At 33.6% G+C, this 17,728-nt stretch overlaps 1 protein-coding gene across 1 annotated transcript; it reads left to right on the top strand.

The window, feature by feature from the left end:
- The first annotated feature begins 98 nt into the window (after positions 1–98).
- Positions 99–7,563, top strand: LOC129801878 (ubiquitin carboxyl-terminal hydrolase isozyme L5). Its single transcript, XM_055847281.1, has 3 exons — positions 99–260; positions 354–757; positions 6,980–7,563. The coding sequence occupies exons 1-3, from the start codon at positions 185–187 to the stop codon at positions 7,469–7,471; spliced, it is 972 nt and encodes a 323-aa protein (XP_055703256.1). The 5' UTR covers positions 99–184; the 3' UTR covers positions 7,472–7,563.
- Positions 7,564–17,728: the final 10,165 nt, after the last annotated feature.

Below are 17,728 nucleotides of genomic sequence, written 5' to 3'. Positions count from 1 at the left end.
GTTACCCTTTAAATTTGTTTCATGCGCGTTTTAAGTTTGTTTCACGAATGCATGAAACGCGTCGTCTAACGAAATCCATAGGACACTTCCGATCATTGTCCCAGTGTCATTGTTACTGTGCTGCAGTGTTTATCCTCCGGAAAGTGCTTCATCACGCAGAAAATTCGTCTTTTCCGGCTGAAAAATGAGCGATAGTGCAGGAAATTGGTGTTTGATTGAAAGTGATCCGGGTGTTTTTACAGAGCTCATTAAAGAATTTGGTGAGTATCCTCCAGAAATGTCGGAATTTTGGAAATACCTCAGAATTTGAGGTTATGTGAGGGTGACACTGGTGTTTTGGGGCCTTTTTGCAGGAGTCACTGGGGCTCAAGTGGAGGAACTATGGAGTCTCGATGCTGAGCAGTTTAAGAACCTCCATCCCATCCATGGGCTCATCTTCCTCTTCAAATGGGTGCAGGATGATGAGCCGGCAGGATTTGTGGTGGAGGAAGGAGATAGTCGGCAGTGGAACATCTTCTTTGCCAAGCAGGTTATCAACAATGCCTGTGCTACTCAGGCTATCCTCAGCATCCTCCTCAATTGTTCTCATCCTGATGTTCAGCTGGGTTCCACCCTTACGGACTTCAAGGAGTTTTCCTCGAGTTTCGATCCTTACAACAAAGGATTGACCCTCAGCAATGCCTCCCAAATCCGATCTGTCCACAACTCCTTCGCTCGACAGACTCTATTCGAGTTGGACTCCAAAACTCCCAATAAGGTGAGAAAAAATTTCTTTCTCTAAAGATTTTCTTTGTCCGGGAAAATTTCAGTCAGACTTTTCTCTCGAAGCTCTCGAAGTGTTCCAAAGATTCATATTGAAGAAATTTTTTTTTTTCTAAATAGTTTTTAATAAAATATAGTTGAAATTCCTTACAAACTTATATCTTAAATTAAATGAAACCATAAATAACTTTTTTTTAATGCAAAGTATAAAAAACATTCTCGAAAAATCAAATCTAAAAGTTTATCCGAATCTTGAAAATTATTTTAAAACTTTCTATAAGTCCTAACTGTTTTAAATTATTTGATGAATTGATTTTTTTTTGGAAATTCCTAGATTATCTTGGCATCTGGGACTTGGCATAGTTCTTAATGGCACAGCAATTGTGAACTGTGCCAAGTCCTAGATGCCAAGAGTCCTGGATTATCTACTGCACATTCAGATTTAGATACCTCAAGATACTTGAAGACAGAATTGTTTTTTTATTAATTTAGATAATGAACTGCTTTAAAGCCAATCGGTTAAAAACCGTTGAATATTTGATCAAAATGATCAAAATGCTTTCATTTTTCATCATTCAAATAAAAACTAAAATTCTTAACCGATTTCGGACTTGCCCAATATACCAAGACCTTTAAAATTAATCTTTCTATCAATTGAGAAATACGTTGCCTAAGCCATTTAAGCACCCAAACATGAAAAAATGCACGATATAATGCCCTCAACAAACATACAACTTAAGCTGAGAGACGGCTTATGCCCTAGACACACTTACGACTTAAGCCGAGAGATGACTTAATGGAAAATTATGGAAATGTAGTTTATTCATTATTTCGAATATAATTACGCTAAGTCGTCTCGACTAATCCTCAGGTCTGTCGAGGCCCTTAACGTAATTATAATCAAAATAATGATTTGACTAAATTCCCATCATCCCACTAAAGCGGTCTTCAGATTAGAGGTTTAGCGCAGTTCCGGAAGGTTTCAAAATCCTAAATAGCAAGCAATTTCGTTGCTTTTCCAGAATCTAACAGGTCATTTATCTTTGATAAACCCATCTTCAAAAATTTTTGTTCAAAAAATATTGATTGATAAGAAATTAAATCAGTTAAGCCAAATGCCTAAGCCTTAGGTCTGAAGCCCTTATAACTAAAGCCGTTTCACGGCTTAAGCTAAGGGCCTTGACAGACCTGAGGATTAGCCGAGAGACGGCTTAGTGTAATTATATTAGAAATAATGGTTAAACTACATTTCCATCATTTTTCACTAAGTCGTCTCTCGGCTTAAGTCGTAAGTGTGTCTAGGGCATGAGTGACAGATTAATCAGAAACTGATGGAATAGTATTCTGATTAATATTCTGATTATACAGTGGGACCTCGATAGAGTCAATATCCAATAGAGTCAACAGCTATTTTTTTATTCTACGGACTCCGATAGAGTCAACTTGGACCCAAATTGAGTCCGATAGAGTAAACTGTTCTTTTATTATTTTACTAATAATATTATATGATTTTATTATAATTTTTTTCGAAATTTAAACCAGTGCTTTTGTGTATCAATGCAACGTTTTTAACACAAAAAATCACTTATGTTAGTATATACATGGTAATATTATAATAAAATTCGTATATTAACCGTGTAAATCATTTTCCAACAAAATTATTTTCTTTTCGTCATTTTAAGCGTTTTAAACGATCGAAATCGAAAGTTCTTTTGTCTTAAGAAGTTTTGATCGCAATCTAAGGAATTTTGAGCCATCAATAATTTGGAAGTGAATACTGTTATGAACTCGAATTAAAAAAGAAAAACGTACAGGATGCTAGATTTTTTGAGTATAATAATAATAATAAAAAGTTTATTGGTTCATGCCCAGGATACAGAAAGTAACATGTAGGACTATACAACTATATAACGTAGTGAAGAAACTTTTTCTAAATTTATTCAAACTTTTTAAAGAATTTACTTGTTTAAAAAAAATTATACATGATAAACACGATCATAAAAATTAACATCGTGGATGGATCTCAATCTTACCACATAGAGAGAAATTTATACTTAAGATATTCATTAATAATAAAAACATTCCGTAAAATCGTTCCTTAATCTCCAACTTTCTCCCAAACATATGACTTTTTATCAAAATTTATCAATAATCTAATACAAATATAAAATAATATCCCTTTTTATCAAAATTTCACATTTTAATTAATTTTTTCGGACTCCAATAGAGTCAACAGGCCTGGAAATAATTAGTTGACTCTATCGAGGTCCCACTGTAATTACGTTAACCCGTTTCTCAGCTTAAGTCGAAAGTGTGTCTAAGACTTAAGCCTTGATGGGGGCTCATCTAATTAAAATTAAAAACCAGTGATAAACCCAGATAAGCTTATACAGTCTTTTATTTATTCAGGTATTAATTGAAAATCTATTTTTCGATTATTCGACCCTTCGATTAAATCAGATGAAGGGGTAGTACTCCACGAAAGCTTTCGAAAACACAAAAATTTTTCAAATTCTGACAATTAGAACCTGAGATATGATATGATATGATATATTTTAAAACTGCCACACTTCAAAGGTGCTCCACTTCTCCCTACACAGGATTGAATATTTCTTGCTGTCTTCTGCACTGAGCGAGAGAAATCCGAAAAAGTTAAAATAACATTCCGGAAATGTTAATTTTACCCTGCAGTATTGATCCGAAATCGGCGTTAATATTATGCTTTTTAGGTGTATTAGGGGTTAAAGTTACCCTTTTTCATGTTAATTTTAGACTTAAAATGGTGTAAAATTAACATTAAAAAATTTTGATATATTTTTACATCTAAAATGTGTTAAAGTTCTGAGGAAAAAAGTTAATCGCACCCCCGTTTTTTTCTCAGTGTGAAAATCTGCTCAAATGAGTTAGCCACTTGTAATTTCCAAGGAGCGATATGTTTTAAATATGTTTCAACAGAACCCTTGTTTAAATAATCATATGGGCGGTTTCAAAACCTATCGAACAACCCATAAACTCAATCCACAGCTTCTATTAGAAAAGAAAGAAACGTGAATGATTGATTATAATGATAAATTCATAAGAAACCATTGATGAGAGGGAGCATCAGCATTGTTAAATATGAAAAATTTATTCCTTTAAAGTTTAAAATTTAAGAGAGCTATTTCAATGGAAAGTTATACATAATCACTTAAGATTTTTCTTGAAAAATCGGAATAGGGTAAATGTCCTAATTCAAAACCATTTCCAGACGTTTTATCTTTGCCAGAAGATTCAACACAATAAGCTCATATTTTTTCTGAAGAGAATTATATAAATTTGCTCCTTGACTCTTCTAGAATGTTACTGTTTAATGAAAATTCTTTAAATATAATTTGAAAACTTCTTAAATACAAGAAAAATACACGAGTGTAAAATGCTTCTATTGGAAAGAAATTAATCCAAATGGAGACAAAGAAAGTTTCTAATTGGAGACAAATAGTGTGAGTGAAACCGCGACGAAAGGCTTCCAAAACCTTGTTGAATTGCTCTTGAGTGCAGGATTTGTTCTTATTCCTGGTCTTTTCTCCTTTCCCATATCTAAAACAATAAGAAAATATCTCGAAAAAAATAATATTTCCGGGGTTTCTTACACTGTGCAACAATTTTGAACTTTTTTTTTGTCCCTGGGTTCTCATGCTATTTTTTCTATTGCTAAGGTCAAATGATTTACGAAAATACTTATCATTTTGATTTCATTTGGATTTTGCGCCTGGAATCTAGGCAAAACCGTTTTTGCCGTTTTTTGATACTTGGGTGCCTATATCTCCGATTCTGCTGAACCGATTTGTTTCTCACTATGGAACAATTTGTTGTCCTTTACATGCCCGATAAATCCTCTGAACAGATGAAGTTCGTACAACTGACACCAGGGGCGCTGTAGTCTCAAATATGTCAGAAAACATGGAAAAATCGAACTTTTTAGCAACTTTGATCAAAAATATCTCGAAAACTAGGACTGTCCCTGACAATCTGTTTTGTGGGTTTGATAGAGAATTTAATCAGCTACATTTTCGTCCATATACAACTTTTCTCTCAGATTGGTTTTTAACCCCGATATTGAGGTTCAAACGAAAAACGGGCACTCACCCAACTAAAGAAAAACTTAACTATTTCGCACATTTTGACTTTTTCTTTTCAAGTTTAGATAACCCAGAGTATTATTTTCACTTTTCTTACAATTGTAGGACTTTATTGATACTTGTTGCATTATAAAATGTGTTTAGATATAATACAAGGTAATAACTCAAACAATATCTTCAGTAAGATTTCAGTGTTATTTCAATCTCAAAAAACTATTACAAAAAAGGCATATTAATTGCATATTGCAAAATTTTAAATATTTCAAAGAATATTTCTTGTTAAATTTACGTTTTAGAATCAATAAGTATCGATTTTACTTTTTACATACCAGTTACATATGGAAAACTTTGCAAAAAATCCTTTTTCTAAATTCATTTCTTTTTATAATTCTTTAAAAAATTTTCCTACATTTATCTACAATCCTACAATTTTAACCTCATAATTACGTGATTTTCGTCGAAATAAATCTAAAACTAGTTTTTGAACTTGTAATTGTTACTTTATGTATATCACATACGTTAAAGTTTTATACAAGTTTCCAAGTAATAAAATAATATTTAAAAATTTAAAATGTCATATAAAAATCACCATAATATCGATATTTAAGTATTAAATAATATGATAAAAGCTTGTACTGCCTAATTGCGAGGAAAAGAAACAGTAACACTCGAAATTGTGAAGGTTTTATTTAGTTTGCTGAATTCTCATTTTTCGTTTGAACCTCAATATCGAGGATAAAAAATAATCTGAGAGAAAAGTTGTACATGGACGAAAATGTAGATGATTAAATTCTCTATCAAACCCACAAAACAGATTGTCAGGGACAGTCCTAGTTTTCGAGATATTTTTGATCAAAGTTGCTAGAAAGTTCGATTTTTCCATGTTTTCTGACATATTTGAGACTACAGCGCCCCTGGTGTCAGTTGTACGAACTTCATCTGTTCAGAGGATTTATCGGGCATGTAAAGGAGACCAAATTATTCCATAGTGAGAAATAAATCGGTTCAGCAGAATCGGAGATATAGGCACCCAAGTATCAAAAAACGGCAAAAACGGTTTTGCCTAGATTCCAGGCGCAAAATCCAAATGAAATCAAGATGATAAGTATTTTCGTAAATCATTTGACCCTAGCAATAGAAAAAATAGCATGAGAACCCAGGGACAAAATCATCGTTGCACAGTGTTATTGAATCATTTCAGTAAAACCGTTTTTGTTCACTAAATAGGTAATTATTTCATTTGAAAACTTCACGTACCGTTAACAATAAAGATTAGCACTTAATTTAACTAAAATTAGCCAGAAATAAGACACAAATGTTGAACAAAACGAATAAACAACGGTCACTTTATTGTGTTTTTCATTCGAAAACATGGTCGATCGATGAAGAATTAAATAGCGAAAAGATACACTTTTAATTTTTTTGTGAAATTACCAAATTAAAATTTGTGAATATGAATGGATTTTTGCTTTATTTGGAGCAAAATTAATTAAATAATGAAACTGAGGTATAGAAAATACATAAATATAGTAATTTAGTAATGTATTTATCATGAAAACAGTGACGTTTCCATTTGGAGTAGCGAAAAATTTCCATTTGAAACAGGTTTTGAATTAGCTTAATTTACCCTACTAGACTAACTGTGTTATCACACTTGCACATTAAAATTTTAATATGATTCACATTAATTGTCGCTGGTGAGAGTCCAAATTTGTAATTTGTGTGTTTGAATCATTTTATATTCAAAATTTGATCTATTTGTAGATAAAAAGGTAGACTTGGCCCGCAAAATTTGATATAAATTGATTTATAGCATTAATGCGAAAAATTAATGCCATTTTCTCTTTAATTTTTTAATGTGAAAAATATTTATGTTTTAGGTAAATTTAAACTTATTTTTGCAGGCCAAGTCCACTTCTTTATCAATAAATAGAAAAACCCCAAATATTAAGTGACTCAAAGACACAAATAACATATTTGGATGCTCACAAGCGTCAATTAATGTGAATCACATTAAAATTTTAATGTGAAAGTGTGATAACGCCGTAAGAAAAATTATTGGTTTGCTTAATCAATTATTATTAAAATTTTTGGTTTAGGATGAAGATGTGTTCCATTTCGTGGGCTACGTGCCAATTGATGGGACTCTCTATGAGTTGGATGGACTCAAGGATGGTCCAATTGATTTGGGAAGTATTGGACCCAATCAGGATTGGTTGGATGTTGTAAGACCAATCATTGAGAAGCGTATGCAGAAGTACAGTGAGGGAGAGATTCATTTCAATTTGATGGCCATCGTGTCTGATCGTCAGATGATCTACAGTCGTGAGATTGAGCGACTGATGAATTTGCCTGATACGGAGATTGAGATGGAGGCCCGTCAGAGTGAAATAACACGGCTCCGGATGCTAATTGAGGATGACATCACGAAGAAGAATCGCTATCGCGTGGAAAATATTCGCAGGAAGCACAACTACCTGCCGTTGATTGTGGAGCTGCTGAAGATGCTGGCTCAGAAGGGACAATTGATGCCGTTGTACGAGAAGGCAAAACAGCGGGCGGCTGAGAGGGAAGCAACGAAGACATCTTAAGAAGCCGGCGCCTTCCCATTCTCCCACAGAAATATCCCAAAATTTCTCCCCCCTGAAGATGCGAATAAATGAAGATGGTGTTTTAATACAAACTTGCGGTTATTGGTGTGTCCTCTTTTTCTATTTCCCATTATTATTTTAATTTTTTTTGTCTGCTTCTCCCTCTCGGCAAAAAAAAACTCTTCAACACATTTTCAGTGTTTTTCTTGTCGCATTATTAATTTTCCTTAGGCTATTTGGGTAACACATTTTTTCTTTTATTTTGGTTCAAAAGCTGCTGGGAACATCACGCTTTTTTTCTCACAATTTCATCACGCGTTGAACAAACACGGGGAAACAAGAAAAGTTTTTAGGGTGTCTGACAAACCTGACAGTACAAAAATCTTCTGGCTAATCCGCTCTGAAGACACCTTTCTATAATCTCCGGTAATGGGGATGTCATTGGATCCTTCTGAATTTTTAAACACCGACCAGCATTCACGGAATATTTAAATTTTTAAAATTCTCTGAATCTGAGGGCGAATTATTGAAATCGTACTCGCAGTCGTCAGCTTTTTAGAGGCCGAGAGAAATTCACTCGCAAACCCAGCAGATTCAAATCCTTTTGTAATTACTTCTTTATAATATGAAGTATTTGCTGCAAGTACTCAAGAATCTGCGGGGTGTGCCAATAGGTTTCTCTCGGCCACTAGAGAGCTGACGGTTGCGAGTACGATTTCAATAATCTAGTGCTATATTTCGACCGTATACACGGTAAAAACTTTTGGACACTGACCAAAATATTGGAACAAGTTTTCCTTGGAACAAATTTTTTTGGAATCAATTTGTACCTAGACAAGATATTTGTTTGTTCCAAAAAGTTTTCTTTACAGTTTTGTTACGAAATATAGTTACAATTTTGCTATTTTCTTTTGGAACCGTCTTGATACGGTGCAACGTCTACAAATTTGAATTGATTTCGTTTTATACAAATTTGTTCCAGAAAGTTGGAATAGAATTTGTTGCATTCGGCTGTTTTGTTCCCACTGTCAGGAATAAATTGGTAAATTTTTTTATACAGTAGAGTCTCGCTATAGTCCATATTTGGTTTCAAATTTGACACTTGGGTCGCACTATAGTCCATGTAATTTTTTTAAAATTATCAACGATTTTTAGTATTGAAATTGCTCGACGGCTTCCACTTTCTTTGCAATTGTGGTACTTGTCTTTGCTCTCTTCATTATGGATCACAATTATCACAACTACTTAATAAAGTTTGCCAAAAATATTAAAATAATTATGAATTTCGCATACTAAAAAACATAACCTAACTTAAAATCAGTGTTTTGAAATCAACGGTCGATAAATTGTGGACTATAGAGCGATGGCTTATAGCGAGACTCTACTGTAACAATATTATTCCTACATCTGTACCATATTTGTTCCAAAAATTTTCGGTGTACGTGGACGAGGTAATTTTTTAACGAAATTCTTACTCATGGGGAATCTTTTTGTTCCCATTGTCGCGAACAAATTCGTGTAAAAGATTTCGTCTTACAGTTAAGGCCTATACAACAGTCGAGATGGATTTCGGTGACAAAAGTTCATAAGGAACATCAAATAAGAATCAACTTAAGAGTGTTTTATATACAGACGCATACATGACGAAATCATATGCGAGTTCTGGTAGTAGGAGGGGAAGGGAATCTCGAATTAAAAAAAGTGGAACCACGTAGCACGAAAATTGCCACAGATTTGGCATCTTCCTCGCTTCGTTGGTGACGGGTGAGTGAGTGTGAGAGGAGGGATGCGATTTTATACTAGACGAGCTATTTTTTTTTGAAACAAATTCGTTACTAATATTGGGTATCTTTTTGTTCCTCCTAGAAGGTACAAATTTGTTCAAAAAATTTTCGGTGTCCGTGGATGAGCTACATTTTGGAACAAATTCGTTACTAATATTGGTTATCTTTTTGAGTCTCGTAAAATTAACAAGATTGTGCCAAAAATTATGGTGTCCGTGGACGAGCTAATTTTTGGAACAAATATGTACCGAAATTTTTTACCGTGTACGTATACAAGCTGAAGTCAAAGTAGGAAATTCGGTCTAATTTTTTGTTCTTCAATTTGACTTTATTTTGCCAATGTTTCGATCCTGGATGGGATCTTCTTCAGGGCCTATTACATACAAATTCAATCCTTTACTAAGTATTTCTTTGGACAATTTTTAAACAAAATAAAGTCGATTTCAATAATTTGCCCTCTGAATTGGTTGGAGAAATTGAAACTTTAATGGTTATAGGGAAAAGTGCCCATGCTTCGCACGATCCCAAGATTCGTAATGGCTAATTTTTTCTTGTTTCTGAATAAGTATTACTGCTAGATATTTTAAAAACTGTCCATTTTCCTCTAGTTTTTAAAATATGGGTGCGATGAGTCACATTTATCGAGAAATATGGGATAAACGGATAACCTTAGTCATTACGAAGCTTGGAATCGTACAAACTATGAGCACTTTAAGATTAAAAGATCGCGATTAAGTTTTTTCCAGAATATCCATATTTTCCTTTAGGTACTCACTGTCTCAAATGCTTAAGAAAGCGTTAAATCAGCAAGGATAGGCCCACCCACCTTGGAAAGTGTTTAGGGGATTGATTCTATCTCCTACCGTGAACCAGAAAGCTGGATCCTTAGAGTTACTTAGGGTTTGGAACTGTTAGAACAAGGGTACATAACAGGCTCAAAAACTGATGAATCCTGAGTCGGGCCAAGGGGTTCCGGTCAAAATCCCGAAATCCAAAATCCCGTAATCCAAAATCCCGAAAGCCAAAATCCCGAATGGGCAAAAACTCCCGAAAATCAAAATCCCGAATTCTTAAAAGTGTCATAGCTACTTCCACGATTGTACCCGTGCTTGCTGGAGGCAAAGGGAAATCTTCTGTGTCTTGGGAAATTATTCTAAACATTTTACTACACATAATTTTATCCCTTTCAGGATTTTGAACATTCGCGATTTTGGCTGCCACCGGGGCTAAGACCAGTCGGGGAATTCTGTAACGATGACATTGTCATAATGACAAATTTTCTTAGTAAATTCGGAAGTAGGACAATACTGAAGACTCGTGAGCATTGAATGGTCATTCGGATGATCTGTATGAAGCTCTTAGCACCTGATCTGATATGAATTTCATTTTCGATTGTTTTTCCGCATTTACCACGTAACAATTTTTAAATTTGTCATATGACGGTATACTGTTACAGAATTCTCCTACAGAAAGTGATTGTAGTGGCTATAAAAGTAAGCAAATTTGACTTGATTTCTTTTTACAAAATCTAATGTTTTATTGATCGAAAATACTTCACGTTTTGAACATTTTCAATTTAAATTTGAGTAATAATGTAGTCTTTTATAAATAAAAAACTTGCACGTTTTTAAATTAAGAAAAGAAATATTTTGCAATTTTTTTTTTGTGAATTTGTGTGAATAATCAAGGTAAATTTATGAAATGTTAGTTTCTGAAACCCACTCAGAAAAGTGCGTAAAAGTTTGTTGCATAAACATTCCTCCCAATTCTGAAAAAAAATTTTAAGCGTTAAGTCTTTTAATCAAATTTTAAAGCTGGGCTGATCTTAAAATTTAAAGTGTCTGCTTTTTTTTTAGTGAGGTAAAGAGTAGGGGAGACCAGGGTAGATTAGCCTGCAAATGAAGCTTTTTTTTCGCTCGTGATTTGAGAAAAAATGAAAAGGTTTGTCTAATGTTTTTATGTTTCATAAGTAGCATTAGGATATTGGCTGTATGAAACAGTGTAGTCCAAAGCTCTAAAATCCTTAAGTTTTTCTAGAGAGGATAATGAAAAAAGTATGACTCATTGGCTACACTTTCCCCGGCCTGGGTAGATATAGCTACTTTTGAGGTGCTAATTGCCACCAGTTTTCCAGACGAAATTTTAAACTGGGGATACCAAATATTGTTTCGCTTGATACACTGAAGCCCACTGATGCTAACTAAATATGTCACTTTGGATAATTATTATCCAAGTGAAAAATATTTTTTAATTAGGTTTATTAAACCAGAAAGAGGTAAAACTATGAAATCTTGACTAGAAACTCAGAAAACCAAATGCTGGGCCAAAAACTGTCGCATCAAAATTACAGTTTTATACCCATTTTATAAAAATGCTTCTAAATTGTAGGATAACTGGATCAGACTTATAAATATTTCTGGCAATATGAGGATGTGTTCCTACTTTCATTAAAAAATACTTTACTCGATGTACATTTTAAGAAAAACGAGAAAAGTTCACTGACTAATTCTACCCCTGGCTATAGGTACCCCGGTCTCCCCTAACAATTTTCACACAATAACGAAGCTCAAATAGAAATATTAAACTTATTTAAGAATTTTGAGGCTGGTTGCGAGAAGCTTTTAAACTTTTATATTTATGCATAAAATTTAATTTACTTTTATCTCATTTCGTCTTTTTACCTTTTTACTAGAAAATTGGCTAAGACGTGTGCATTTTAAATGGGCTTGTCAACACGTAAATAAAAAGGGATATTTGAGAAAAAATATTCAATTACAACTGCTTGAGCATTTCATTACCTTTTGGGACTAATATAGCCGGGTTGGAAATTTCAATACCTTTCCAAAAAATCAAATTCAACTAAATCGGTTGAAAAATGACTCCTCCAAAAATTTTGTCTTTTAAAAATTGAAAATGGTGAATTTTCCTGTCATAGGTCTGTATGGACGACGTGTTCGTTTGGGGTACCCCCAAAACATATCCGTAAATAATTGAAAAAACTTGGGCCAATTTAAAAAAAGCAAACAAAAATCATGGCTTTGGAGAGGGGGGTGGGGGTAACAAAGAAAAAAAAACATCTGCAAATAATGCTTTTTTAATTGGAGGTGTCTGAAGACCAAAAGTTGGTACCTTTTACCGTTTGAACTGCAGGACAGTGAGAAGTTGACAAAAAGAGGTAACTATCTGGGGGAAACTGGGGCAGTAGTAAATACAGGGTAGTTATATGCACTGAGATTTTTTTTATTTTTTAGACTTCACAGGACGAGACCTTATCAATTCATAGAATAGATAATATCGATAATATCGACAGTTCAAAATATAAAACGAATAAGTCGCGAATTGCCAACTTTACAGGAGACCGTTGTCAAGTTGTGATTTGACATGCTGAGTATAGGATTTTTAAGATTTGAAACTTTGGGAATAATTGACTTTTCGATACACTGCTGGCAATAATCATAGCTCCACTTTTTCATACTGGAAAAACTTTGAAAAAAAATTTTTTTGGAAAAAAATAAAAAAATCATTTGAAGGTATTTTCAAACCAATATGAAAAATTGCCATTTGAATTTCATATCGTTAGAACTGTGAGTACTGTGATAGAATCTTTATCAAAATGGCGATTTTCGGATGGCAATAATTATAGCTCCACTCAATAAATTTGGCTTCAGGGTATTTATTTTCAAACAGTGAAGGTAAATATCTTTTAGTAATTCAATTAATAACTTTATTAAGCTAATTAGAATCATTTTTATAAAGTTTTTCATGAATTTTGCTGAAATTTTGTAAAAAAAATGTTTAATGAACAAAAATAAGGGATTAATTAAGGTCTTGAAAGGGATGAAAATTGACAACCAAAAAATTTCCATAAAAATGACAAGATCCTATCACCTTTCATCCGAATTTGTCCATATTGTCGACATATATGCATTTTAAACCACTCCCAGGGCTAAAAATCTCCTTTTGTTAGAGGCAAAAGTGTTCAATTTTCCGTGTTACAGTCGAAAAAAACAAGTTTTCTACCGAAATTTGATGTAAAACAATGCTGACTGCTTAGTCTCATCATGTTCTGTTGATCCTGCCTCAAAACAGAATTCCAAGTGACTAAGGTGGTCTTCAGAATAATGAGATAAAAAAATATCAAAAAGAAGCTTATTGCAGTTTGATGAATAGAAAGTATTTTACGTCATTTAAGTGGTTTAAAATTATTTTTTTCATTTGAAATTCAAATGGCAATTTTTCATATTGGTTTGAAAATACCTTCAAATGATTTTTTTATTTTTTTCCAAAAAAATTTTTTTTCAAAGTTTTTCCAGTATGAAAAAGTGGAGCTATGATTATTGCCAGCAGTGTATAATATTAGGGAAGACTGGAGCAAAAAGTCACAAATCGAAAATTTCAAAATTCAATATCTTCCAAGATAAATAAGATAGCGGCTTAAAATTTTTTCCATATAGATAGCTTCTATAGACCTTCTTCGATGTTGTATGTTTCTTAGAATTCGAACAAGGAATTTAAAAAAATAAAATGTATCAAAATTTTTAGCCCTATTTTTGAAATATTTTCTTTGAAGAGTTATATCAATTATTACCTATTTATTATTCAAAATTTATGCACTGATGATTATTTCCTAAATGATTTGGATTCTTTGAATACGAAGCCGCTATCTATTACGGAATCCCGTAACAAAGCGAATCAAAGTGTGATAATATCCCATGCCTGATACTATTTGCCCCAGCATTTTTGAGAATGGTCACAAAATTCCCTTTTAGAAAACGACTCGATAAATGTATTTCCTTACAAAATGGAGGAAAATTACTTTCACAAAGTTGTAGAGCGGTAAATTTCAAATAAAACTGCGCTAATGAGAAATTTTTGGGTCGTTCGAGTACAGTAGAGTCTCTCAAATCTGAATCTCTCAAATTCGAACGCCGTTTGGATTCAAAATGTCAATTGTGAGGTTATGTTAGAAAGTTCGTATTCTTGTTGAATGAAAATCATATTTATGTGCTTCTTCCTGAATGTTTACATACATTACGGTCGTGTAAAATGAAAAGGAAGTATGTTACCACTAAGACTTGCGAGAAAGTACGGGAATTTGATTCAAAGTACAATTTAATCTCACACAAATTTCGTTAGTTTTGAAAAAATCGTTCGAATTTGGGAGGTGAGAAATGTCAAAAATACCCCCCGAGCGTTCGAATTTAGCAGACTCTACTGTAGTTTGTAAAAAAAATAAAATATCCGTTTTGTGACTTTTTGCCCCAGTCTCCCCTATAAAAAAGGTAGAAGGTGTCACGGAGTACCTGAAAAGCGAAAAAAACGAATTTTGGAAAAAATTGGCTTATTCGATTTAGTATATATCGACAAGTCGATATAGAGACCTACCCCATAGCAAAATTCCGCAAAAATTCCAATGGAAAACTTGCGTCCAAATGGCTAAATTCGCTGGAATTTGACGCTAAAATTCCACTAAGTTTTCCTATGGAATTTAAAGCCGGAAATTCCATGGAAATCATAGTACTCCATGGAATTTACTAGTACGACATGCTGGAATTCCAGCGTTAAATTCCGCGGTATTCCGCGGAAGATTTATATGGAAACTCACACGTGAAACGTCCGCGGGATAAGCTGGAAAAAACATATGGAAATTTCCACTATCTTTCCATAGTGTTTTATATGGATTTTTCCACTAGTTTTCTGAAATGTCAAACAAATAAAATGGTGTTGCGAAAATTTTTAGAATTTGTTTCCAAACCTTCCGCAAACATTTCTAGTGATTCATGTGGCAATTATAATATAATTAATTATGCGACACTGCGTTTCGTGTAGATAATAATGAAGTGATTACATTAAATAGGTCGCCAACCTAAAATAATACTGTTTTTATGTTAATTAATAAATATTTTCGAAAAAATTATTTTTTTTTACAAAATATTTTTTTATTGCTTAAAGTGTTAATTCGTTATTGCTGATTTAGTAAAACATATTATAATCCTCGTAATATTTGCTATTTCTTTAATATTCGGAAGTAAAATCACGAGGTGCATGTGACAGCTTCATTTTTTCTCCATTTTATTTTGGTGGAAAAATCCACATAAATTCCACGAGCATTTCCATGGATGTATTCTATATGAAAAATCCAGCATAAATCCATTAAATTTTCCTTGGAACCTATTATGGAAAATTCCTATGGAATTTTTTAAGGCAAATAGTGGAAAATTCCGAGGATTTTTTCGCTTGTTATTCCTATTCCGCTTTCTTTTGCTATGGGGTATGTCCGGTGAAGAAGTGGATGACACAAAAGAACAAAAATTCAAGAGATCATGTTACGTACAATATCCCTGCAAAAGTGCAAGCTTTTACGAACTTGTTGAGCCTCAAGTGGGTCAGTGGATAGAGCAGTGGCTATGACTGTGAGGTCTTGGGTTCAAAAAGCTGAGCAGCAGCAGAAAGAAAAAGATTTCTCAAGCCATATCGGATTTGAGTTCGTCCAGTGAATGAATGAATAGTAATGCCAATGGTGCATATTGGCAAAAAAAGTGAATCGCCTGAACAATAGAGGCTGGTACGAGAACGAGTTTCGACATGAAAGTGGTACTTCAGTTGATACAAATATTCACTGTTACTAATCCAAACATACACCGAGAAGGGATGCTGTGATATATAGTAGCGGCACTGATTGCCCACAGAGCTGTGATATAGAGCGGCTACCTGTATCGGGGGATAAGATAGAATAGGAGTGGGGAAGCATAAGGGGCCATATTGTGGCCTGGATGCATCGGTAATCCGAAATGGAGGACCCCTGGCAAAATCTTATCTTATCTTACGAACATGTTAGTGGGTTATATAATTCATGAACATCTTGTAAACCTTCAATAATGTAATGGATGGACATTTCTAAAAAAAATCCAAAACATATTTTTTCTGTTTGTTTTATGTGGTGTTCCAATTCTGTTGAGGTATGTGCCTGTGATTGCCTCCCATTAGGAGGATTTAATAACCGAAAGTTTTAGTACTACACAATATTAAAGCATGTGAAAAGCTCTTCCCCAGGATATAATTTGTTAGTTAAACAATTCGAAATTAACATTTTTGATCATCTGCATAAACCACCTACTCATGTACTCCATGTACTCGAGTATTAAGCGAAATCTTTTCCACTCTGCTTACTCTCGTAAGAGAGGTAAAATGCTAAATTACAGCTAATTTTGCAAGTTTTTGAGGCTTTTGTAATTTAAGAGTTCTTATATTGGAGTAAAGTTGTTACTGAAATTAAATTTACCGAATTTTCAGAAGGCAGGCACAACTCCTAAAAAGATCATTTTTCTCGCCAAAATCTTTAGCTTATTTTACTGAAATGCTCCATCTTCACGTAATTACACTCGAAGGCATAGCCACAAAAGAGGCAACGAAATAAATTAACTTTTGAGCACAAATCACGAAAAGTGGATGAAAATTTAGGCGAACGATGATGAGGGGTATATTTTTAGCCGATGGGCAGCGTGCTTGAAAATCCGCGAGCTTTTTTCCTGTGATTTACTCTCCTGACAACTAAGGGAGGGAGGGCAAAACGGTTGGTAATTTGAGGCCGGAAATAATGTCGATGAGGCATATGGATGGGTTTACATTTTGCGGTATAATTTAAGTTGCAAATGGATTGTGTTTTACGCTTTTGGCTCTTTGCTTTGTTCATTCTCGTACGAAAAAAACATAATTGTTGAAACAATATATGAGATTGTCAGGATATGCCATTGAGCTTTTTCACCTCGTTGCTAATGAGGATGTCAGTGATTATTAGGCAAAGTACTGGGAGTTATAATTTGTAATTTTCGGACCACAGAAGTGTTAGATAATGCTGTGGTCAAGAGTGATATATGAGTGGTGTGCGGTTAAATGAAATTTAGCGTTCAAGAGGAGCTTACCGTACAGAAAATGTTTATTTTGTTGGGAGGAAAACCACATTTTACATAACTCACACCAAATTCTATGCAACTGAATATATATTGTGTTTTGGCAAATATTCAAAATATCTCACTCACACCCTCACTTTCTTCAGCAACAAGTACCACTGAGCTTTCATCAACTTATGCTCACTCAAACCTACCTATATATCCATATATTTATCACAAGAAAGGAAAATTATGGTAAAATATACATTTCACCCCATAATTTCAACTAATTTCAACAATTTTTTCTTTGTAACCCTCAACAATTGACTTTTCAATTCAATTTTGCGTCAGAGTACAGTGCTTATAGAAATATATTACCATAAAACTTGTTTAGTGATAAAATTTACATTTTACACTAATGGCAAAATTTTCAGACAATTCATCATTCAATAGGTAGAATTTGCTTATATTTCTCAGTGTAAAAGTTTTTACATTTCAAATTGTGCATAAAATATGGTAAGTGTTGCTCTTCATGGTACTCGTTAGGATTCTTTTTTCTACTGTAAATTTTACAATGATTTCTT

Source organism: Phlebotomus papatasi, chromosome 2 (genome assembly GCF_024763615.1).
Source record: "Phlebotomus papatasi isolate M1 chromosome 2, Ppap_2.1, whole genome shotgun sequence".
Lineage (NCBI taxonomy): Eukaryota > Metazoa > Arthropoda > Insecta > Diptera > Psychodidae > Phlebotomus > Phlebotomus papatasi.
The sequence above is the reverse complement of the archived record's forward strand: the minus strand, read 5'-3'. Positions and strand labels throughout refer to the sequence as shown.

Bases quoted from the DNA above. Each gene is read 5' to 3' on its own strand.
- LOC129801878 (XM_055847281.1), top strand. From the start codon at position 185: ATGAGCGATAGTGCAGGAAATTGGTGTTTGATTGAAAGTGATCCGGGT. The intron at 261-353 runs GTGAGTATCCTC...GCCTTTTTGCAG, and splicing joins AGAGCTCATTAAAGAATTTG to GAGTCACTGGGGCTCAAGTG. The intron at 758-6,979 runs GTGAGAAAAAAT...TTTTTGGTTTAG, and splicing joins ACTCCAAAACTCCCAATAAG to GATGAAGATGTGTTCCATTT.